Genomic DNA, 21475 nt, shown 5'->3' with positions numbered 1-21475 from the left:
TACAGACACATATTTTACAGTAAAGAAAATAGTTGTACAATTCGAGTAAGTGAAGTTGCAGTCTGGTGACACGAAAGCTTCATCTTTCAAACCAGCTTGAAAATACAAAGCATCACAATCATGTGGGTTGTAAAAGCGTCTTACTCCTTTGTTTCTTTGGTAGGAATGTTGTCTGACTTGTAACTGTGAAGTTCAGCTTTCTTCTCTAGTTTCTGTTCACAAAATTGAAAGACAAATCCTGCTGCTCTGAGTAGGTCATAGCCAAAGAGTACTTCCCAGATAAGCAGAAATCCTCTTTGGACAAAGGAATGTGATGAATCAGTTTTTCATAAAGCAGAATTATATAGGTGACTCAACATTTCATTGTAAAAGATCTCGTACCTGCTGGAACATAAATCTTCTGTCTGTGTAGGTTTTCCAACATTGATTAGAAATCTAGTGGTGTAAGGAATTTTCATGCAAACTAGCAGAGTTGGTTATGGTTACCAAACTTCTTAGAAATAGCCCTTCAAGTTCACACAGCTGCTCATTTGGTATGTTTCTTAGTTAAAGCATTACCAAGATAGAGGCTAATTGAGCACTGGAACAGGTTGCCCAGGAGGGTTGTGGAGTCTCCCACATTGGAGATATTCAAGGCTCGTCTGGACAAGTTCCTGTGTGATGTACTCTAGATTACCCTGCTCTTGCAGGGGGGCTGGACTGGATGAGCTCTTGAGGTCCCTTCCAACCCTTGGGATTCTGTGATACTGGAAGCTTTTGTGCCAGTAAAAGAATAGAGAGATATGAGAAGTCTCAGTCAAACCCAACAGTAATCTAAGTTGCTGGAATACTAGTGTGAGGTTACGTATGTGTGCTTGTATGTACAAAAAGGTTACTGTGCTCTGGAAAAATGGGTAGTTTATATAGAATGAATAGCCAGTCATCTCCAGCCACTTCCGAGTGTGGAGCACAGCAAGGCTCAGAGACAAACTTTCAGAAGGCAGTCTGAAACATGAGAGCTCCTTGTCTTTGCAAAGCTCTGAGAACAGGTCGACTGGCCTCCTTACAAGTCTTCTGTTCTCCCCTATCTTTCTGATAGGCAGCCCAAGGAAAAAAAAACATCAGAAAATACAGGGTACCGACAATGGTTGCAAGATTCCTCAAGATTCCTGCAAGTTTCCTTATTTGCTTTTTTTTTATTTTATTATGGGGCATGGAAGAAGACTTACATAGCCAGATAGCCAGAAATTTGCTCACTGTGAGTTAGCATTTTCTTAACATGATCTTTCCAAGGTGTGGGTGACAGTTTCTAGCCTCCAAACTCAGTACTGCTATTTTTATTTACAGGATTTTCTCACTGTTGTTAGGTGATAATTTTGTTGCACTTGAGATGTAGCTGTAACTGGAGTTTTAGTGGGAGCTCTTCTCCGTGAATGATTAAAAAACCCCTACCAGGACAGATTTACTCACTTGCTGCTAATAAAGGGTGAAAATTCCTCCTCTGTGCAGTATTATCCATCCTGTGTTCTGTATTTTCAGTATCTGAATTACCATTGAAATACCCATTGAAAGATACAGACAAAAAGGTGGTTCTTTTGCTTGTGATTAATTTTTTATTTTTTTTTCATTTGTATCTATTCAGACAGTTGTTCCAATGTGGACAATTTTCTGGGAGTAATACAGTTTATAAATGGATAAAGAATTTAAGATAATTAGACTGACATGCAGCTGTTCAATGAGATGCTGAATTCATGCAGGGGAAATTAATAATGTACTTCTCTTTTTTGTGAATTAGAAATATATTTAATTACACTGATAGTGGCATGACTTCTCTTCTTTCTTCCCAGCCCTTTCTCTGTTATCTCTTACTTATTTTTCCAATTTTGTTCATTGTAGTTGGTGGAAATGTGGATTGGAAGCAGATAGCAAGTATTCAGGAATCCATTGGTGAAACCAGCTCCCAAAGTGTTGTCGTTGCTGTAGACAGGTATTGGATTAAATTTGCTGCTGCCACTCCAAATTTTTTAAGCAGTATTTCAGTACCTTGTGCTATATAAATATTACACTATTAAAGTGCATTTTGGTTTTGTGGGTTTTTTCCTTTTTTTATGGAGCCAGAAGTATTTTTGCAGGAAAGAACAGAGCAAAGATTAGGCAACAAGCCGTTTGAGGACCTAAATTATTAGATTGAATATAGGCAGCAAGAATCAATGTCAGTTCAATGAAAGTTGCCTTGCAGTAATCTCACATCAAGTGAACTAGATTCTTACTGTCAAACACATAATGGCTCTTTAGATTTGCAGTATTTCTCCCCTCTTCATAATGTGAAGTGTTTCAAATATTTGTCATGATAAACAGGAATTGATCACTGTGGAAGTCTTGACTTCTGTATTTGGAGCAAGGATGAATAGTCTATAAACTACTGCCATTATTCATCAGTCACTGTCAGAGACGGAATAGTATTAGAATCAGTGCTCTCCTCCCAGGCTCCCCACCTGCTTATGGGAGCTATTTTTAAATATTAAAAATTATGAAAATATTTCTGATATAATTAATATAATTTTAAAAAATACAAGTATTTCATGGTGTCTAGATACAGTTTCCAAAAATCTTGAGTACATGTTTAATAGATTCTTTTTTAAGAAATTGTAACAGTGTCGTAAACTGCCCTTTACAGAATATTTACGGGATCTACAAGGTTGGATGGAAATGCTATTGGTAGGTTTTATCTTTCCCCCCTTCCCTATAAACTACAAAGCAGCTTTGTCTTAAACCCTCTGAAAACACTGCATCTAAATCTGTGGTCATTTAACAGTGGATTTCGTTCGCTGGCTTTGTGCTGTTTCTATGGATGAACTGCTGTCTGCTACCCACCCTCGAATGTTTAGTCTGCAGAAGATAGTAGAAATTTCTTACTACAACATGGGCCGGATAAGGCTACAGTGGTCTAGAATCTGGGAAGTTATTGGAGATCATTTTAATAAGGTATTCCTGTTAATAATTGTACTACATACCCCTTGAGTTATTGATACAAAGAAATTTTGTTTAGAGTTTTGTTGGAAAAGCATGTGCTCCTCTGAATTACACTGTTTTTTTTCTTCCTTCTGTATAAGTAGCTTAACGTTATTTATTGTGACCTAGGTCTAGAACTGTGCCTTTATTTATGTGTTCTAATTTTTAGGGATGTCATATGAGGTTTGGGATACAAGGCTGTTTTCTGTTCAAGTTTAAATTGACTGTTTATCGGGTGAATATTTGACAACGCATTTTTAATATAACTTGTTGAAGTCTTTCTAGGCAGCTTGCTTACTTTTAGAAAGTTTTAAATGCTAGGGTAGATAATGTAGAATATAACTTGAATTGGTTAGGGATTATTGAATTGCATTAGCAGTGCAGTTTGTGGAACTGGCTACTGTTTAATTTTGTTAATTTTCCAGTTCTGCTTATTTCTCCATTATCAAATGTGAAGGCAGCTTAGGCAGAATCCATTTCTGATGCAAGCTTACTATGCATTTCTACTCTACGTTATCAGGTTGGCTGCAATCCCAATGAAGATGTAGCTATTTTTGCAGTGGACTCATTAAGGCAGTTATCAATGAAGTTCTTAGAAAAAGGAGAACTTGCTAATTTCCGATTCCAGAAGGACTTTCTAAGACCATTTGAACATATCATGAAGAGAAACAGGTAATAACATATAATTAACTAAATCACCTGGGATCATAAGCACCAACCTCTGCAATTAATGTTTCAAATTGCTTTTGTAAAGTCAGTTGCTGGGTAATTATACTGTTCTAATTGATGATGTAATTTAGTTTAAACAATTATTGTTTATTATCATAATTTAGGTCTCCTACTATTCGAGATATGGTTGTACGCTGTATTGCACAGATGGTAAATTCCCAGGCTGCTAACATTCGTTCTGGCTGGAAAAACATTTTTTCAGTATTTCATCTGGCAGCCTCAGATCAGGATGAAAGTATAGTGGAACTTGCATTCCAGACTACAGGACACATTGTCAGTGAGTATTGACCATATTCAGACATCATAAAGGTCCATGTGACTCCAGTGACTGAGCAGCTTTGTTTATCTTTGGCTCTACAGCCTGCAGAGTAAAACCTACTTCATGCTGTAGAACCAATGTTTTACACTTTTGACCAGTCCTCTGGAAAAATACTTAGGAAATTAATTCAATAAGATTATAGTTATCTGTCTTCCTTTATGCCTTTCAAAAAAAAAAAATAAATAAAAAGAAAACAAGCTTACCTGTGTATAGCATTCTGAAGTAAAACAAGTCAAGCCTTAAATAGTCACTATAGTCATTTTACTATTACGTTGTTTGCTTATCCTTTTCCTTGTTTCTGAGTTGTGCTTGTCTATGTCCCTATTAAGGAAAAAGGACTGAGCAAGGTGGCACTATGATGACTTTTTAATTCCCATTCTAATTCAGATCTCAGACTTTATAAGTGCCATAAGGGACCTCTTTTTTTCTGTCTCAACCTCTTCAGCTTCTTAAAACTTTCAGCACTGATGAAGAATGGGTTTGATTATTTTTTCTTTCCTCAAAAGTGACATAGAATAAAGGCAACAGGACTATAGTGCTGAAGGAAGTCCTTTTGTAGATGTCACTCTCTGCTCTAGGTATCCCTCTTAAGCTCTGATCATAACAGCCTATTGCTCTGCTCTTGCTTAACTGTTAAAATTTCCCCCATTTAGATTAAATGCTACCTTGTTTTAATTTAGATACTTACTGTCAAAACAGAATGCCCTCTAGGTGGTTTTATGGTTGAGTGTTCATTTCTTAGGTTTTATTCCTACTCATGCATTTGACAACACCAATCAGTGAACCAGTCTCTCATGACTTCTGTTACAATCAGTTCGTATTAGAGTTAATAGGTTTTAAAGCATGACGCTTCTTTTCTTCTGTTCATGCTTTTCTCCAGCAATTGTGTTTGAGAAACACTTCCCAGCAACCATAGATTCTTTCCAGGATGCAGTAAAGTGCTTGTCTGAATTTGCCTGCAATGCAGCATTTCCAGATACTAGTATGGAAGCGATCCGCCTCATTCGCCACTGTGCAAAATACGTATCTGACAGACCTCAGGTATTATCTGTATTAACTAAATTAAAAGTGCTTTAATCAATAGTGCTTTTGCAAAGAAAAAATACTCATGCTAATCTTACTGGCTTCCCTTCAAGTTTCAGACATCAATGAGAAATGTGCCTTATTCAGAAGCAATAGGAGTATAAAATGCCACAGGGTTTGAAAGTATCAGGTTTTTTAGTTTTGTTTTTCTTTAATCTCTCCCCCCATCTCCATCCACCCAGTTCAGCAGTGGTTAGCTTTCCGGAGAGCTGCTGGAACTCAGAGTATCTCAGGATGTGCTCTCTGCGGAGAAATGTTGTGAAGAATGGATAACGGCATAAGCAAAAACACATCATATCCTCAAACTGTTATGGTAGAACCTCACTTTCAATGCTGTCTCTATAAAGAGAGAGTAAGAGATTCACACTGAAGTGCAGGCAAAAAACTGATGCTTGAATGTCTCATCTTGTTTGGTGATTTCTTTTTGTTTATTTTTCATCATATTCATATACTAAGCATTACTTTGAAAACGCTTGACCTTAGTATTATTATTTTGATTGCCAGCTCAACTGCGGTATCAGGGTGTGTACTAATATAGCTGGGATTGTTATTTACAGTTCAGATACTGTTCTGTTTTGAAAATACCTAGCTCTTATGACTCTGTGTAACCCCGTCTTTTCTTCTAAAGGCATTCAAGGAATACACAAGTGATGATATGAATGTAGCTCCTGAAGACAGAGTGTGGGTGCGAGGATGGTTCCCAATCCTGTTTGAGTTGTCATGTATCATCAATAGATGCAAATTAGATGTAAGAACCAGGTAACAATCAGTGTTTGTAATTCAAAATTTAAAAGGCTTACTTTGTACTTTTAAAATTGAAACAACTCTTAGTAAACACAGCTATCGTAGAATGACTTAGATATTTTAATTTAGGCGATACCACTGTGGCAACACCAAACTCTTTATAAACAGACTTTTTAAAAACACCTTTTAAATAGATGCTGCTATGTAGAAAGTCTGTGTTCTTTACGCATGAAATCATTCTATTCCATTATACTGAGCAATGAAGTTACGTGGTTGTGATGGCACTATGTTAAATAGATAATTATTTCACTTCCTTAAAGTTAAATATTCAAATAGCACCTGTTTAGGATGAATAGCCATAAACTATTTAAATAGTTCATTTGAAATTGAATTAACACTTAAGTAAATTAGAACACAGTGACTGCTTCCTGTTTATTATAGAACCTATAAACTATTTAAAACAGCTCAGCTGAATTTACAATCAGTTTAAGCATTCACAGAATCATAGAATAGTTAGGGTTGGAAAGGACCTTAAAATCACCTAGTTCCAACCCCCCTGCCATGGGCAGGGACAGCTCACACTAAACCATGCCACTCAAGGCTTCGTCCAAACACAGTGAACATAACATTGAACACAGCAAAATGTGAAAGACAATTTTTAACTTTCCTAACACGTAACAGGCAGCATTATGTTAATATTGAAGGTCAACTCTAAATGCAATTTATAGTCCATATGTGTTAAATTGTTACGTTTGGACGTATGGACCTAGTGCATGTCTTTTCGTAACTCTTTAGTACATGTTGTTATTTCTTCATTTCAGGGGCTTGACAGTAATGTTTGAAATAATGAAGACATATGGCCATACTTACGAGAAACACTGGTGGCAAGATTTGTTTCGGATTGTCTTCAGGATATTTGACAACATGAAACTGCCAGAGCAGCAGACTGAGGTGAAAACAAGTGGGATCTATGTTTATATAGATGAGGTCTATACTTATTGTAGAACACCTGATTAGTAATATAGCTTATCAAGTAATATAAAGCAAACCTCAAAACTTGCATAGTTTACCTGTGGTTCTAGTGAATTTACTTTGTTTTATTAGCATTCTGTCAGAGGTATTGTCACTTTTCTCATTTTTTTAAACCATGTGTGTAGAACCCCTAGTAGTTTACACTACAAACAATAGCAGACTGTCATAAAATGCAACAGATCCAGGGTTTATAAGAACTGCAGCTTTTACAAATGGTGTCTGGAATCAGAGTACACATCATTTCATGATCAGAAGAAATAGGATCTGCTAATTCAAAACTTTTTGTTGACTAGGGAAATAAAAAATCACAACCAACCAAACAAAAGAGCCTACCCAAAACAGCACTATGTTTCACTACATCCTTTCAATCAGCCGAACAGGTTTTGACTTGCCAAACCAGGACCACGTACTACTGTCCTGACAAGGAAGTGAAAAAGAAATGTCTTTAATGTGAATTATGCATCAATTATTAACATTAGAAGTCTGATCAAAATTGTCAGCTGTTGGGAGTCTCTGGCTATTCCCTGGCAAATATTTATGAGAATCATTGAAAACTTAGCTTGCTTTGTCTGTTTCTGTAGTTCTTTAAACCTGCTAGTTAGTTAGCAAAGCAAAAGTTGGGGCTCCAGTTTCAGGTGTTTTGAAATAATAGAAAGGAATTGCATGTCATTATGAAGCAATTCAAATTGAGTAAATACAAATATGTGTCTGCCTGCAAGGATGTATATCCTAAAAGTTTCATGTTAAATGAAGTTGTAACTTTTTTTCTTTTCCCTTCTAGAAAGCTGAATGGATGACAACTACTTGCAACCACGCACTTTATGCAATATGTGATGTATTCACACAATATTTAGAAGTACTTAGTGATGTTCTTTTGGATGATATATTTGCACAGCTGTACTGGTGTGTGCAGCAAGGTAGGATTGTACCAAATTATGCTAAACAATGTTAACGTTTTACTGTGTTGGGTGTGAATAAACAAATGCACTGTTTGTCTTTCAGACAATGAACAACTGGCACGGTCTGGTACAAACTGTTTGGAGAATGTTGTCATCCTGAATGGTGAAAAGTTTACCTTAGAAATCTGGGATAAAACTTGTACTTGCATGCTGGATATTTTCAAAACTACAATCCCTCATGCGTAAGATGATTGTTAATATTTATACTTTGTAAAATAGTTTAGCTAGATGACTTATGTAAAATAGTTTAGCTAGATGACTTACTAATTTCCAACTGTAGCTGGGGTGAACAAAAAGCTGTTAGGTAAGAGAAGCACTCTTGCAATGTAGTGATAAATTATGTGCTAGATATACTACTTTTGTGTTGTAAATGGTGGAACTGTTAAAAAATAGAATTGCCATTTGGAGTAAGGGGAAAAAAACCCAAACCCTGAAACGGTAACCTAATTCAGTTTTTAAAAGGTGGATTTTTTGCGAAGTACTACCTAATTTTTTTTGTTGTTTTCATAATAGAAGCATGCTGTTGATAGGTAGACTTGTTAGGAGGCTTTTTTTGTGACATACTAAAATACTACAACAATCCAAGAGATCTGAGCCTCTGTGGATGATAGTTAACTTCCATCATAGGTTTCTATGAATCCTAATTTTTGAATGAAAATTATCTGGCGTATTTGGTAACTTTTTCCTTTCATGTTTAACTCTGTGTGAAATTTCTCGGAACAAGGCCTGTACTGTTGTAGGTATTATGTTATACAGATACATCATAGAGCAGAATAACAAGGGATCACACTCAGCATTTTAACAAAGATGAGGGTTTGTTTTCCCCTGTTCTAGCAATACTGAGGTGAAACACCACTAGTTTTTCAAATCTGATGGTCTTAATGTTGAACTGTTGTACTATTACTTGTTCTGTGTTTATCAACTAGTTTATAACATTTGCTTCTGGGTATTACCTACTTCAGGCCTAAAGAAAACTGAAACAAAAGGGAACCTTCTGCACATCAGTCTTTCCTTAATTTAGAGTTAAGTATCAGATAGCACTGTAAGACAGCTTCATTCATGCTTAAAAAGACGAGTTAATCCATCTGTCACTACCTCAACCACTTTTCTGTGTGAGTAGGTATGAATTACTTACATCCAAAAAAATAATACTAAAATAAAACAGGAACATCTGGGAATTAGCAGGAAAATTTGTTTGCATTTTGATAACTGTCAAAAATAGAATTTGAAACCAAGTTTCCAGATGTAAAAGTCCAGTTGTATTAGCCATAACTTACTGTGTCCTATACCTGGAAAGATTTTGAAGTAAATACTCACTAGCAGAACATTTGGTTTGATTTCCACATATGACCAAAATTTCTTACAGGTTTCTTGTAGGTGAATGTTAGAAATCCTTCTAGAGCACCATTTTGGACATCTTAGTTTTTAGACACGTTCAAAATACTCTTGTTGCGTATGTGTCAACGCAGATACAGCTACAAGCATTATTCCCTTTGCTTATGGCACGTCTGCTTTTCAAATGGGTTATTTTTCCTAGGAGAGTATCTAACTCCTTCCATAGATTTCCATTATTTACTTCTCATCTCCTTTTCCAATCTTTCTGTGCCTTCTTTGAGAACTTCTTTATATTATTCCTTTTTATATTTCTGGGTAGGGGTGGAGTTCCCAACTTTTGCAGGGTAAAGTGAATCTTATTTGAATTTTACACAAATAATCCCTTGAAAACACATAATCAGTCTTCTTTCCTGTGGGGAAAGCGTGCCTGCTTTCTTCCAAATAATCGTTGGGTGACATAAAAGTGCTCAAAACAGTCTTTTTGTTTTGATGAAAGATGAAGCTTTTTAGGTGGGTAAGATAAAAATTATGATAGCAACATACAGGTATTCATTCACATTTTTAATGGAGTCTTTGTACTCCCTCTTTTTTCCTTCTCTTTCTGAGCCTAGAAGGATACTAGTTTTTATACGGCTTCTTCGCTTTTTTCTCCTCTCTTTTTATGTGATGTGGTTATTTTTCTGTTTCATGGTTTGGCATTTCATATTTGTATTTTGTAGTCCCTCTGTTAGTCCCAGTACTTAAAGAAGGCATCAGATTCTCCTTTTAGCTTTGTTTCACCATATGTGGAAGTAACACAGTAGTTAACATTGAAATGAAGACAGAGACAAATCACAGTATATATATGCAGGTTTTATGGGCAAGTGCTTTATTGCTAATTGTTCTGAAGCAGTCAAATGCTACGAATCTCTATAAAGTGTAAAGTGTCTTGTCAGAGGTTTTTATTAATCTGATCAGGTGGGATTAATTTGTTCTTTTCTAATATTCATATAAAACATCTTCCACGTCGTCAATTTAAGAGTGCAGCACTGGCTGCAGGAGTTCCTGGTTGCAGTACTAGCCTCTGCCAATTCTTGGCAAATTCCCTTTTTGCAAGAAGGATGATCATGTGATTTCCTTATTTGGAAAACTTAGCACTAGATTGTTTACTCAGCTACCAATTTCAGCAAGGATCACTTACTAGAAAAGCCCGAACTACTCCTGTCAGGATTCCACAGGATAATTGAGGTCTTGATAGGCGAAGATACTAACACAGGATCACACAGAAGGGCTGAGTTTGAAAGGCTCTCTGGAGGTTGACTGGTCAAAGCCTCTTGCTCAGGCATGGCCACTCAGAGCAGTTTCCCCAAGACCATGTCCTGCCTTTTGAGTATCTCCAAGGAGGGAAGCTCCACAGCTTCTGGGCAACCTGTGCCAGTGCTCTTTCATGCTCAGTGAAAAAGTGCCTCCAGATGTTTAGAGGAGTTTCAATTTGTGCCCATTACCTCTAGTGCTGTCACTGGGCACCACTGGGAAGAGCCTGGCTCAATTATCTTAGTATCCTTCCTTCAGATACTTATATACTTTGATGAGTTCCCTGAGCCTTCTCCAGGCTGAACAGTCTGAGCTCTCTCAGCCTTTCCTCATAGGAGAGATGCTCCAGTCCCTTCATGATCTTTGTGGCCTTTTGCTGGACTCTCCAGTATATCTATGTCCCTCTTGTACTGGGGAGCCCAGGATTGCACACAGCGCTGAGTAGAAGGACAAGATCACGTCCCTTGACCTGGACCCCCAGGCCCTTCTCTGCCAAGCTTCTTTCCATCTGGGTGGCCCCCAGCATGTACTGGTGCCAGGGGTTGTTCCTCTGCAGAAGAACTTTGCACTTTCCCTTGTTAAACTGTATGATGTTCCAGTGAGCCCATTTCTCTACCTTATTGGGGTCCCTTTGGGTGGCAGCACTCATATCAGTTTTGTGTCATCAGCAGACTTGCTGAGGGTCTATTCTGCCCCATCATGCAGATCACTAATGAAGATGTTGAACAGACTTGGACCAACTATTAACCTCTGGAGTACACCACTAGTTACTGGTCTCCAACTAGACTTCATGCCCCTGATCACCATCCTCTTGGCTTGGCGATTCAGCCAGCTTTCAGTCCACCTCACTGTGTGCTCATCCAGCCCATACTTCATTAGCTCATTTTAACAGCTTCCTTGAGACTTCTTTTTATTTCATTTTTATTCTGTTTGTAAGTTTTTAATTGAAATGTTTTGAAGCTTCATGAGAGCAACCCTTGGCTCGCTGGTGCTGAGAAAGGCAGGATGAATGCCCTCTTGTCCTCAGGAAATTCAAGACGTAAAATTGGTTCCTTGCACAAATTATGATGATCTAGCCTTTACTGGCTTATAATGGCTCATTATTCCATTAATTCCTTTGGCAGATGGAAGTGTAAGACTTTATAGCCCAAAATAAAAATGTTACCTCTAGTCCAGAATAATCTGCAATTTGTGTCCTGGTGGCTTTCAAGAATCAATTCAGTTCTCTGCTCTTCTTTAGTTCTTGTCTCATTACATGCCTCAAGGTTCTATATTTTCTTATCTCCAGTTTGTCTTTTAGTTATATGATCTGTAGTTGTGTGGACACCAGTGATATGTTAATTCAGGATCCTTAACACAGTGGTGAAGATCTCATTTAGGATAGCAGACACAAATGTCCATCATGTGTTCCCTCACACAGATTGAGGCTAAATAGTTAGAGATCTTAACAATGACAGATAACTTTAATCTTACTGTGTAGCAGTAAATTTGAAAGAACAAAGATGATGGGGCCACTTAGGTTATTTAATTGAATTTCCCTCAATTCCTGGCAGGAAGAGCCAGGCTCAGTAGGATAGTTAATGCAGAAATTTTTTACTGCTTAAAGGCAAAGATCCTTAAGAGAAAAAAGTGCTAGGGAAGACATCAGAAGTATTGTCAGTGACTTGATACCTAGTAACAGCAGTGAATCCTAAGTGGAAATAGAACTACAGTGTTGTAACGTATCCCAGACAGAGAATGCAGAACATCTCCAGATGTTCGTGCTGATGTGTCCTGGTGTACATTCATTCCTTATTCCATGTGAATCTTAAGGCACTGTGAGGTAACAAGTCCAAAGCCAAATACAGTATTTATGAGAAAGGTGAATCAGCCTCCACATAAGCCAGTTGACTGTCCAGGGCCATTGGCAGAAATGGTGAAGTTCAAAAAACCCAATACTTAGATTTTTCAGTATGTGTGGAAGAACAAAATATATATATACTTAAAGCATCAACTAGTTTATTGCTTTGTGGAATTATCTGTATCTGACCCTATGTTCAACTGATTTAAATAAAACCAAACAAAAACCCCACCATATTGAAGAAGGCATTTTAGAATATCGGTTCTGATTTGTGTTTCAAACTTAACTAATTTGGTGCTGGTTATGTGTTTTCAAGGCTGCTGACTTGGCGACCAGTCAGTGGGGAGTTGGGCTCTGTATCTCCCTCTGATGCAAAGGAAAAACTGGTAAGCTGCTGAAATAAAAAATACACTTTGAGAGTTTGGTGCAGAAGTGTTCTGATGTAGAAAAGTACACTTGGTTTAAAACCATTTCTCAGTTTTGATTTACTTGAAAAGGTGTTTTTCCAAATAAAGCGCTATTTAGCGCTCAGGAGAAAGAAGTATGTATTTGTTTGCAGCAAAGGTAGCTTGCAGAAGTTGGCTGTTGGTCATTATCTGTGTATGTTTTAGGTAATGTCCTGTGTCTGGTAGGTCTCTGTAATACTGTATTTAGGGTTTGTTTTCTGATTTGGGCCATCATTTTTGTTTCATTTTGCTCAGTATTCTCTTTGATATATTGGTATGAGGAGAAAAAGCTGGAGGTGGAAAGATTGCCAATTAGACTGACTTTTTCTTTCAAATTTTCTCTGGTAATAAGAATTTAAACATCAGTATTTAAAATAGAATGTGTATAACCGTCAGATTCTGTAGCAGTGATTGAATAAGTTGATGTAAAATTTAGATTTGCCTACGAGTGGCAGCTCTGTAGCTACTTCACTACTCATGAGAATTAGTTTTGCTTTTGGATATTCTCACTAGATTGCTGCGAGTTCTTTATAGATTAATGAAGCATTTGATAAAAATTGCTCAAGGATATGGTGCCAAATGAGTTCTACTAAGAGAGACCTGACTCCCTCCATTTAACTTCATGGAGTGCTAGCATCTTTTACTTTCAACAGAGCGTAAATAGCCAGTGATAGTATTTCACATCCATGACTGAATGTGTTTGTTATACCTTCAGTCACTTGTAGTGGTTTGATATATAAAAAGTTTTATCTCGGCTGCATTTTATGTCAAATATAACAGCATGCAAAATGGCAAATATATTCAATGTCTTAGTCATGAATAAATTGAAAGATTTAATTGAAATAGTTTAAGTGTTTTCAAAAAGTTTGTCTTTAGTGTAAAAGAACACACTTTATTACTCCAAAGTTAACAGAACTTGTATAATAGTGTTAAAAGAGATACATTTTGGATGCTTTCTTTTGGTAGGGTAGAATTTTTGCAGGCTTTAGATATTTCCATCTGATTTTTCTTCAGGTAGTTCAAATCTAATGAAGTGTTCTATTATCTAATATTGAAAGTGTGTTTACACTTAATAGAGATGAAAACCTTTGTAATTCACTGGCAAGAGAAGCTGATACATTCTTCATAGGAACTGTATGTGTAGATGTAAATCTTGCTAACAGCATAGGGAATTACTGTGTAGTCTCCAGTGGCACTTAGGGAACAAATGCCAATAGAAATGCTGGGTTGTTGAAAGGGGCAACAACTGTTATATATAACTGCTTTGCAGTTAATGATAACATATTTTGCCATTAATTACGTTATTGACACTAGGTATTACCACTGGTCGTAACACTTCACATTCAACTGCTCAAGAAGGAAGATACTTTTTAAAAAAATAAATCAAAACCCCAGCAATTCATCTTCCAAAGTCATTGTGATTTACCTCACAATATAACATTGCAAGATGGAGAATAAGAATACACTGAAGAAGGCTGCTGAAGCAGCTCTCTGGCAAGAGCATTTTAAAGGAAAACATTTTCTTGACCCACATATATTCTCCTTCTTCATCGTTTTACTGTGGTAAATTCCCATAGCACCTACAAACATGTTAGGAGCTTGTAAATCAGAACATTCAAGGGAGTAAAGGCGAGGTAAAAATCAGGGTTTGATAATACCTCTTATTCATCAGACTTGTCATTTAAGATCTGCATGTTCATATTTTCACCTGTTACAAAAGGAATACTCACAGAAGCTGTTAGAGGTTTTATTGTAGATCAGGGTAGATAACTGTATTTACCAGTATCAAAACCTTGCAGCAAACCTCACGCATTCAGTCTGTGTTGAAACAGCAGATGTCTGAAGCTATAAAGAGCACAACACTGTTGAGGATCAGATCACAGGAGGTTTCTGTAAATTAAGTTTTAATCGTTTTGTTTTGTTTTGTTTTTCTCAGGATACCATCTCACAGAAGTCAGTAGATATTCATGATTCTGTTCAGCCTAGATCTTCAGATGGACGACCATACCAACCCAGCACAGGGTCCACAGTAGGTGAAGAAATGAGTAAAACCAGGCCAACAGCAAGTGCGTGTTTTGTAGTGATTTGGCATTTTATATCCATTAAATAGTAGTATTTAGCAGAAGTTTATTTAGCAGAGGTTTAATATCTTTAGTTACAGCCCCAGCTGTAACTTGAGGAACATGATGTGAAGAAAATTACATTTGTCTTCATGTAGCATGACAGAATACTGTTGGGCTCCTGTGGGTCCACATTTTTTACCTGTGCCTTACAAAGCTAGAGTTCAGCTGCTAACTCACAGGCTTTTAACCTGAAACAATATATTGTTTTTTCTTAAGAGCCGAGTTCTTTCTGTGCAGAGATCAACAAAAGCGATAGCTGGGTGAGGGGGGAGCAGGGAGGAAAGTGTATTTAGACTGATTTGAAGAGCGTATATCAAGATATTTGTACAGAGTTAATGTGTCGGTGCTTAAAATGCTCATATCTGGTGGTGTTATAGTACTTGCCACAAGTACAAGCAAGCATCAATTTTATCAGTGCTGTCCTAACCTTCCTCTGCCTTTGTGCAGTCTTAGCCCGTCATTCTTGCCATTGCACTGATGCTAACAATATCACTCATTCTGGTGACTTAGGTAGCACTGAATATTTGTCCAGTGTATGTCAGGGGGCTTTAAGGTTAGGAAGTAGTTCTTAAGAACCTGCCAATTGTTAACAGTGGTTGTCAGTCCTGGTTTTAGAAGAGTAATTCAGATGGGTGGATTCCAGGTTTGGTTTATGAATGTGCTTGAAGTTATTAAACTGTTCTTCAACTTACCCCCAAAATAACTCCAAAAAGGAGCAAGTATTGTAGTTCTTCAGTTAATGAGCAGTTTTCTTTCCCTTAAAGAATTCCCAGAACAGAAGTTATTTGCCGCTCTTTTAATCAAATGTGTTGTACAACTGGAACTCATTCAGACTATCGACAACATTGTGTTCTTCCCAGCAACTAGCAAAAAAGAGGATGCGGAGAATCTAGCAGCAGCACAAGTAAGTAGAACTGGTTGGTGTCTTTCTTTTTAACAGGTTTTTCTCTAGCGAATAAAAGTTCATAAATTCCCATAATATATTCTAATTTACAGTTTTTAGAAGTTCTGGAGAATTTCCAGCAGACTGTTAAGGTCTTTTAAATCTTGTATTAAATTGCACTTGCTGTGCTGGAGCAGCACACTCTGGAGGTTAAAACATGTATTGTTTAAAGGGATTTCTATAACTGGGATGTAGGTACAACTCCCAAATGCAGTTTTAAGTTTAAACACAAGTACAGATGGAAACAGGGTACGATCTGAGTTATCACTGGAGCTTCCTGAAGTCAGTTGCAAATTTTTACTTGAGATCTCTTCTTCTGTAATAGAGAGATGCAGTAGACTTCGATGTCCGTGTGGATACACAAGATCAAGGGATGTATCGTTTTCTAACGTCACAGCAGCTTTTCAAACTCCTCGATTGTCTGCTGGAATCTCACAGATTTGCTAAAGCATTTAACTCCAACAACGAACAAAGAACTGCTCTCTGGAAAGCAGGTGAGTCAGTCGCGTTGGAGAGTCGTTTTGTGCAAATGTGTTACTGTGCTTTGAAGTGACCCAAAAATAGGTCAAAAGTACTTGGATGCTGAAAGTGAAATTGAATAGAAGGTTTTAACTTCATAACCCTAAAACCCCTAAGTGGAAACCACCTCATCTGAGCAAATACCCTTTGGATTTCTTAAGACTTAAGGATTCACTGTGTTACAGCTGCCAGGCTGATCCCTGGTTGTCAGTGTGAGCCTCATACTTGGAAGCTGCCACCAGAAAGCTCCAAAACTATTAAGGGTGGTTGCTTTACCTACCAGTGTTGTATAAGTGTCATTTTCTGAAATAGCTGGAAAATGAACTCTCTTTAGCATTGCGTCTGGTCTGTTCTTCGCACCAGAGTTAGCTATATTAAGATTTGAATCCAAAACCAGCAATAAACCAGTATACACTATAGATATATATATATGGTTGAGACAAATTGGTCCATTGTTCTGGTGGTTAGAGTGCACTTTTAACATACACCCACGTTTCAGATGTACTTGGAAGCCTATACAAAAATGGGTGCCAAACACAATTCTGGTACATATGCATAGGTTAATTTTTAGCAGGACTCCATTGTACTAAATGTAATGATTAAAAAATTCCATAAGCTGGTTCTTTTGTCTATATGCAGAAAATGCTTAGAAGGTGGAGGACTATAAGGAAACAGGAAGCTAAACAGATGTTTGGAATTTCTGTAGGTTTTAAAGGCAAATCAAAGCCTAATCTTCTGAAACAGGAAACTAGCAGTCTTGCCTGTGGGCTGCGCATCCTCTTCCGTATGTACATGGATGAAAGCCGTACCAGTGCATGGGAGGAAGTCCAGCAAAGGCTACTCAAGTAAGTTCCACATAGCTGAACCTGTAGATGTTACTTCTGATGTTAAAGAATGTTTATTTAAAAGGGTAGACTTCCTCTGTTTGCAGTGAACTTCCTAGAGCTAACACAGTAACGTGGTGGACACAGCTAATATTAAGAACTTCTATGTTGTGTGAAGGGTGCTGTGCCTCCAGCTCTAGTGCTGCCTCAGCTTTTTGTTCTCACTACATTTTTATGAAAAAACGAGGGTATTGCAGCATGTGGGTAGGTGAGAGATGGTTAGTAGTTCCTCTTTAAAAAGAGAAGCAGCTATCCAACTGCGTTCGACCCTCTCCCACATGGACCACTCAGTGGATAAAGAACTGGCTGGATGGCCGCACACAGAGTTGTGGTCAATGTCTCAGCGTCCAGTGGGAGACCAGTAACAAGTGGTGTCCCTCAGGGATTGGTGTTGGGACCGGTCTTGTTCAACATCTTCGTCGCTGACATGGACAGTGGGATTGAGTGCGCCCTCAGCAAGTTTGCCGATGACACCAAGCTGTGTGGTTCAGTTGATACACTGGAGGGAAGGAATGCCATCCAGAGGGACCTTGACGCGCTTGTGAGGTGGGCTGATGCCAACCCCATGAAGTTTAACCATGACAAGTGCAGGGTCCTACACCTGGGTCGGAGCAATCCCAGGCACAGCTACAGGCTGGGCAGAGAAGAGATTCAGAGCAGCCCTGCAGAGAAGGACTTGGGGGTGCTGATCAATGAGAAAATGAACATGAGCCGGCAGTGTGCGCTTGCAGCCCAGAAAGCCAACTGTATCCTGGGCTGCATCAAAAGGAGTGTGACCAGCAGGTCGAAGGAGGTGATCCTGCCCCTCTCTTCTGCTCTTGTGAGACCTCGCTTGGAGTATTGTGTGCAGCTCTGGTGTCCTCAACATAAAAAGGACATGGAACTGTTGGAACAAGTCCAGAAGAGGGCCACGAGGATGATCAGGGGACTGGAGCACCTCCTGTATGAAGACAGGCTGAGAAAGTTGGGGCTGTTCATCCTGGAGAAGAGAAGGCTTCATGGAGACCTCATAGCAGCCTTCCAGTATCTGAAGGGGGCCTATAGGGATGCTGGGGATGGACTCTTCATTAGGGGCTGTAGTGACAGGACAAGGCTTAACAGGTTGAAACTTAAGCAGGGGAAGTTTAGATTGGGTATAAGGAGGAAATTCTTTCCTGTTAGGGTGGTGAGTCACTGGAATGGGTTGCCCAGGGAGGCTGTGAATGCTCCATCCCTGGCAGTGTTCAAGGTGAGGTTGGACAAAGCCTTGGGTGACATGGTTTAGAGCGAGGTGGCCCTGCCCATGGCAGGGGGGTTGGAACTTGAAGATCTTACGGTCCTTTCCAACCCTAACTATTCTATGATTCTGTCACCTAAACCCTGTTTTTTTCTTTCACTGTCCTCAGATAGTTTAGGGAACTGATGCAGTTTGGTTTTGTCTGCAAGGAGCACTGGGATGGAGGAGCCTGTGGGCATACAGAAGCTTTTGGCTTTTTGGTTATTACTGTGAATACTGAGTTTCACCTGAATGTTCTTACTTTACAAAGCTGCTCAAGCAAGTATTGATATAACAGAGGGCTTAAAACATGGCAGTAACACAGTGGAAGTATTTTAAGGTTTACAGACCAGGGAGCAGAAGTGGTTACATCAGCATGAGATTAATTTTTGAAGTCTACATACCGTTTTGTCACACGCATTCTAATAACTCTCAAAGAGCACTTGATATGCTTTAAATACACGCACAAACTGCGCAGTCCTGTTTTGTCAGTGTATTTATTCCTGGAGTCCTGGGACTTTGCTTTTGAGTTGAACAAAAATCACTGCTTTCTGTTACGACTCTGGCTTACAGTAGCTTTCATAAAATGATGCTGTTCTGCACCAGGCCTCTACACTGGTGTAGCTGTAAAGCCCTCTTTGCAGCAGAGCTCAAAGTCAGATCCTAGTTACTAGGTTTCGTGTCTTTTCTCTCTAGTGTCTGCAGTGAGGCTCTGAGTTACTTCCTTACTCTTACTTCAGAAAGTCATCGGGAAGCCTGGACTAATCTATTACTCTTATTCTTGACTAAAGTCCTGAAGATAAGTGATGAAAGGGTAAGTAACTGTTTGGAATGGTGTTTAAGACACCACTTAGAGGTAAGAAGTAGTTTGAGGCCAGTTCTTCACACACACAGTTAAATACTTGACATTAAAAGTTCCTGCCGCTCTGTAGACCCTCTTCATTGAGGGAATGTACATTGAAATGCATACACTTGACATGCTGAGGGTGCAGGAAGTGATGAAATAGAACGTGTGTGAGAAAATTCAAAAGAGGTGTGTATGAAATTGCTTTTACCCCTTTGCTGCTGAGGAAGAGGGTTAGTGGCTGATAATTTACTCAAGGAAGTAATTCCTGTTTCTGCTTCCAGTGCTACGTGTACATCACCTTGACCTTCTCCAAAGCAATTCTGCAGTAAATGAATCCATATTTGGGTCTCCCTTTATTTCTAACAAAACTTGGCTGAAATACTAAGTGAAAAGGGTCCCCTGTAACAAAAACCTGGTGACAGAAAACTTTTCTGTTAAAAAACAAGCATTGGCAAGGAGCTGTGTGTAGCCATTGAGCATCTGTCAGAGTACCTCACTGCTGTCTTAGCCTTACTCTAACACTGCTGGCTTCGGTTACAAAGTGTTCCTGCTTGTCCCTTTGTGGGTTTCTCACCTTGACTTGTGAGATGTTTTAAAAGCCTTCACTGGCAGCATGCCCTCTGAGGTGTATTGAGGCGTAATAGAATAATTTCTTCTGTTTGTTTTCTCCTCAGTTCAAGGCTCATGCCTCATTCTACTACCCTCTGTTGTGTGAAATTATGCAGTTTGACCTTATTCCTGAACTTCGAGCTGTTCTGCGGAGGTTTTTTCTGCGCATTGGTATGGTTTTCCAGATATCCCAACCACCAGAACACGAGTCTGGGTTAAGCAAGCAGTAGCAGATAGTGACTGAGTATTGCTCTGTTGAAAAGTTTCTATTCCTCAGCTAAGCAAAAGGACCAGGTAGCTGAGCCATTCTGTCTGGATATCCATAAAAATGATTTCTTTGTCTGGCAACGTGTATCCAAGGGTTAACGGTACAGATGCTTACAACTGTAATTAAGGCTTGCAATACTCCAGTCCCTTTATTTTCTGACGGATTATCTCTGTTGGTTTCTCTTACCTGGCTCATGCTGAGGCCAAAGCCAGTTTTTAGCACAGTCCTCCTGTCAGCATGGGCTGCAGTATCCTTTACTGTCCTAGACAGCAGTTTAGCAACAGATATTTATGGTGGGTGTGAAAGTAAAATGTACCCAAAGAACTGTATATGTAAAGGTTTGAGCTTCTGCAAGAAGTACAACTCAGGAGAGCTGTATTTTGAACGATAAAATGTTTATAGTGAAAAGAAAATTAAGAGTATTGTTCATGGGAAAAGATATTTAGCAACTATGTCTGATATTCTAAGATTTTTGCACACTCAGGCTGTCTGAGACATTGGGAATCATCCTTCTGTGAAAAATGTACAGAGATGCAGGTCTGTAATATAAACTCTTTAACACTATACAGTTCTTCCTGGATTGTTTTATTTCTGTATTCTTGATTTGCTGAAAACCCGTAACACTTCACTCTTTACCAGATGCACTAGAAGTTTGGGTTTATTTTTCTGGGGTTGTGATCTTTTTCTTTTCTTTCTTGCTTTCGTTCTTTTTTTTTCTTCCTTCTTTTTTGGTTTCGTTGTAGCCCAGAAGTTGGTGTTGCTGACTTTTGTCAAGAACAGAGGTAGAAATACCACGACTGACATAACTGCCTGTAATATACATGTTTTAGGGCTTTTAACTATAACGAGCCATTGAAATGACGATCCTTCAAGGACTGGAACTTGAATCGCTGCAAACAAGTCTAGGTTGTGTCTGCTGTCAGATGTTTTTTGTTTGATGTAGATTTCACTCTTATGTACAGAATTTAATGTTGAATATATTCAAGTAACAAATCTGGCATGGTTTGGGGGTGGTTAAATTTATTGGAAATGTATTCATACTGTGAATTGTGCTCTGATGGTTGAAAGACAAGATTGTCAAGCATTCTGTATTACAATGGATGTAGAAATTTTTTTCAGATGGACAAAATGTATATGGTACAGATATGTAAAGTTTTCTATGTAAAAAAAATTCTGTACAACTTTCTGTACAATATTTGGTTCTCATCTGGCATATTCTAATCAGGTTATAGGTCAATAAAGTTTTTGAACTCTTT

At 38.4% G+C, this 21475-nt stretch overlaps 1 protein-coding gene across 2 annotated transcripts in view; it reads left to right on the top strand.

Annotated features, from left to right (window-relative positions):
• Nucleotides 1-21475, top strand: part of ARFGEF1 (ADP ribosylation factor guanine nucleotide exchange factor 1) — a 93283-nt gene extending 71808 nt beyond the window's left edge. For both annotated transcript variants that reach the window (XM_061342900.1, XM_061342899.1), the window contains 17 exons: nucleotides 1876-1966; nucleotides 2657-2697; nucleotides 2795-2964; nucleotides 3512-3663; nucleotides 3825-3997; nucleotides 4920-5080; nucleotides 5751-5881; nucleotides 6688-6817; nucleotides 7680-7815; nucleotides 7901-8039; nucleotides 12642-12711; nucleotides 14708-14837; nucleotides 15659-15798; nucleotides 16163-16331; nucleotides 17063-17201; nucleotides 19192-19309; nucleotides 20017-21475. In XM_061342900.1, coding sequence (XP_061198884.1) covers nucleotides 1876-1966; nucleotides 2657-2697; nucleotides 2795-2964; nucleotides 3512-3663; nucleotides 3825-3997; nucleotides 4920-5080; nucleotides 5751-5881; nucleotides 6688-6817; nucleotides 7680-7815; nucleotides 7901-8039; nucleotides 12642-12711; nucleotides 14708-14837; nucleotides 15659-15798; nucleotides 16163-16331; nucleotides 17063-17201; nucleotides 19192-19309; nucleotides 20017-20181 — 2255 coding nt within the window. In that variant the 3' untranslated portion in view covers nucleotides 20182-21475. The remainder of the gene's footprint in view (nucleotides 1-1875; nucleotides 1967-2656; nucleotides 2698-2794; nucleotides 2965-3511; nucleotides 3664-3824; nucleotides 3998-4919; nucleotides 5081-5750; nucleotides 5882-6687; nucleotides 6818-7679; nucleotides 7816-7900; nucleotides 8040-12641; nucleotides 12712-14707; nucleotides 14838-15658; nucleotides 15799-16162; nucleotides 16332-17062; nucleotides 17202-19191; nucleotides 19310-20016) is intronic.

This window comes from Neopsephotus bourkii, unplaced genomic scaffold (genome assembly GCF_033783945.1).
Source record: "Neopsephotus bourkii isolate Nb327-2 ecotype Australia unplaced genomic scaffold, CSIRO-AGI_Nbou_v1 NB_1820, whole genome shotgun sequence".
Lineage (NCBI taxonomy): Eukaryota > Metazoa > Chordata > Aves > Psittaciformes > Psittacidae > Neopsephotus > Neopsephotus bourkii.
This window is presented reverse-complemented; position numbering and strand designations above follow the sequence as displayed.